Source organism: Pundamilia nyererei, unplaced genomic scaffold (assembly GCF_000239375.1).
Source record: "Pundamilia nyererei isolate P.nyererei 1_Seehausen unplaced genomic scaffold, PunNye1.0 scaffold00021, whole genome shotgun sequence".
Classification (NCBI taxonomy): domain Eukaryota; kingdom Metazoa; phylum Chordata; class Actinopteri; order Cichliformes; family Cichlidae; genus Pundamilia; species Pundamilia nyererei.
The window spans coordinates 3,683,218-3,686,549 of NW_005187422.1; the positions used below are offsets into that span (position 1 = coordinate 3,683,218).

General features: G+C 41.6%; 2 protein-coding genes across 2 annotated transcripts in view; one reads left to right on the plus strand and one right to left on the minus strand.

The window, feature by feature from the left end:
- p3h1 (prolyl 3-hydroxylase 1) overlaps positions 1–1,339 on the minus strand; it is a 12,983-nt gene extending 11,644 nt beyond the window's left edge. The window contains exon 1 of the mRNA XM_005726686.1: positions 744–1,339. Coding sequence (XP_005726743.1) covers positions 744–1,208 — 465 coding nt within the window. The 5' untranslated portion in view covers positions 1,209–1,339. The remainder of the gene's footprint in view (positions 1–743) is intronic.
- Positions 1,340–2,600: 1,261 nt separating this feature from the next.
- The window catches only part of cunh1orf50 (chromosome unknown C1orf50 homolog), a 3,643-nt gene continuing 2,911 nt past the window's right edge, over positions 2,601–3,332 (plus strand). Inside the window, exon 1 of the mRNA XM_005726687.1 lies at positions 2,601–2,759. Coding sequence (XP_005726744.1) covers positions 2,711–2,759 — 49 coding nt within the window. The 5' untranslated portion in view covers positions 2,601–2,710. The remainder of the gene's footprint in view (positions 2,760–3,332) is intronic.

The following is a 3,332-nucleotide window of genomic DNA, read 5'->3' on the forward strand; positions in this document are numbered from 1 at the left end:
AATTGAAATGGGTATATATTTGTTTTTTGTTAAGTTGCCTAATAATTATGCACAGTAATAGTCACCTGCACACACAGATATCCCCCTAAAATAGCTAATGAGAAGAAATGAGTCGTGGCTTGAGACTTTTGCACAGTACTGTATGAGTTATGACAGCTCTATGACTTTTTGATAAAAACTAACTTTAACATTTTCTTCAGCCTGAGCTTTTAGGGGCCAACTTCCTGTTTGACGTTTGTCCCGCACACCTCTGCCATGTCACACAGAGTTTCATAGAAAATATTTTCATCAGAGCAGAAAATAAATCCTTATTTTCACACTAACCCATTCATCTTTACGCCCCCTAACTTGCTTAGTTGGAAAAATATCTTGTTAAAAACGAATTTAAGTCTACAAAAAAATTAATAAAAGAAATAATTGCTAGTCCCTACTTATTTCACAGATGAAGCGTTTGTGGTTTGCCAGCAGGAGCTTTTGAAAATAAAATTTTAGGCCTTTAAATCGCTCAATTTCACGTCCTAACGTCACACCCCGCAGAAGCTGACTCCACCTTAAGACGTGGCATGGTTGTCTTGGTTTTGGGGGGTTGGGGCAAAACAGTAATGTGCTCCACATCAGCTCTAACTTACAGGCTAAAAAAGAATCAGTGCTAAAGTTTTTACTGTTCTAGCTCGCCTATAGCAAAGCGAGCGTGTGTGTGCAGAGAGACAGGCCACACTGTAGCTGCCAGCATCCTCTTCTACCTTAAAATACGCCACTTGTAGGTAATTATATGGGCTCCTCTTCTTGAACTCCAGCTCTATTTCCTCGCTGACGAGATGCAAACTTGGTGCGCCGACTTTCTCAGTTTCGCAGGAGTTCACACAGTCGGCCCGCTTCAGGAATTTCTGGAAGAAGCCCAGGTCCTCCACAGAGCCGGTCCCCGGTATGGGAACTCCCAACCCGGCCAAAGGCTCGCCGAAAGCGGTCTGGTTGGCGCAGCTCTGGCGGCACTGAGCTTTAACTTTGCGCAAAGTGGCTTTGTTTTTGAGAGCCTTCTCCATGTTCAGAATCACCGATAACCAGTCCCCCTTATAGTAAGCTTCCACCGCCGTGTCGAAGAGGAAATCATAAGGCTCCAAAACAAAGTGGCTGCTCACTTCAGTGTCCGATGTGCACGCAGGCACCACGACAACACAGAGGAATGTGAGCGCATAACGGAGCTCCATGGTGGCAAAGTGTCAGGGCTCTGCAGCGGGACCTGAGCCTGGACCTGTGGCCGACGACGAGCCGGTACGCAGAGAGAATTGTTACTACTCCTTTCTCCACCAGGAGCTTGACTGGAGGTGGGATTTGAGCGGCGGAGCCCCCCTCGGCAACACCCCCCACCCTTCATCCTTATGCATATGCATACGCATCAGCCGTATGCAACATGATACGAGTTGATTTAGTGCTTCAGAGCTTGAGAGCAAAATATTTTCACTAGTTGAATAAACACAAAATGACACAGATTTCTGAAAAGGTCTGGTTAAAATGTATGAAAGTTTATTGACAAAAGTCCGAGAAAAGGCAACTAACCAATGAAAACTGTACTTTTAACTGTTTGCTTTTTTCCACTGATGGATCTGTTTGGAATTGTCCTCATTCACACTTTCACAGGCTCCCAAATACAGCTGTTGGTGCGTAGGAACACAGCAGTGAGGTCCTGGTGAGGCAAGGAGAAGACACGGCACCCAAAGAAACCTGAAGTCTGTGGAGAAACTCGTATTATAGGCCACTGATAGAGCCGTCAATGGCCTAAAAATGTACTTTTTTAAAAGTTTTCAACGTGTCTGACTGAAGCTGTTAATGAAGTTGTACTGCTGTGATGCTGGATATTGGAAGAGAATTCCCAAACAGCATGATGGGCAGTACATCTGAAATGTGTCACAGTATATTGTAAAGCTTAACATTCTTCTATTTAATCAAGATCGCTGTTCCACCGCTTTAAGCTGGTCAAAGAATATCATCGAATCCTGCAGACGATGTGTAATTTTATTTTTGTTGTGTTTATTTATAACTTTGCGCAAATAGTAAAATAATAAAGACAAAACAGAGGATTTTAATTTTGTCACAATAGAAAAAAACTTACCAAAAAATTGTTCACTTACCAAAAAAATGAAACTAAGCACGCAATGTATTATGGGGAACGTAGTATGCGCGAGGAAGGTCGAGCGAAACCAATAAAAATACATCTTTTAGTGAAAGTGTCAGCTTTAATGTGAGCTTTAGCTAGAAGCTTTTAAGTGCAGTCTGACTCAGTCAAAAGTGGAGCACAGCTTCCGTTTTATGTGTATTATACAACTTCGTACATTTCTTAACATTGACATATCTTCATGTTTAAATGCTCTGTCTCGTGTCGACCTGCTATTTGAGAGCCTGAAAGAACAAGCGTAAATGTAGTGAAGTACGAAATACAGAATATAAAAGTTTATATCATTATTAATCCCAATACATAATTATAATAAAACAAAACAAATTCATAATCACCAATAAGCTAAAATTAACTGCATAATTAAATGTATTTTAAAAAGGCATAAATATGGACAACTATTTTGAGCAGAACGGGGCGGAGATTAGGACCCAGTGATCCCTACAGTATTTTTAGTTGAATACGAGTTGGTTGCAAAACAGGCAAGTGGACAGCCTACAGATAGGTTGTGATTATTGGTAAAACTTCAAGGAAGACGACATGGACAGGACGGTCAGCCTGCCTAACCAGCCCGAGAAAACCACAACAGGTAACACATGTACACACTTACTTGATCAAAAATCTCACGTGAATCCTTTTTCTCGGTTATCTGACTGTACGCACTGTCACACGAGCTGACCCTCTGTTTAAGTAAAAGCTGAACTGTACTCGCAACTAGACACTCAAGTTCATGCTGAGCGTGTGGGTTAGCATTTTCTAGAGTTACATTACATGCGTAACCAGTGCAGTCTGCGTGGTTACTGAAATGCTGCGTGAGCCCAACAGCGAGGCGGGGGACCGTGTGCATGTAAAATAATTTGGTGTTAGTGTTTTAATAACATTATTGTGTCACATGTGAGGAAGTGTTCAGAGGTAGGACTCCTGTAGCTTTTCGTATAGAAGCTGCTCCCAGCAGGTTAACCCCGTCTCTACATGGAGTTTAAAACTTTAGACGTTAGAAAGTTGTAATAAATGTGCTGAGACAAAGGTTGTTTCATCTTAAAGGTACTGCAATTCTGAAATGTTGATAATTATTATTTTTCTATGAACTTCTGTAATACCAGTCATCATTATTAGGGAGGAGAAAATGTGATGTATCAGTAAGACTGAAGCCCAAGTTTCC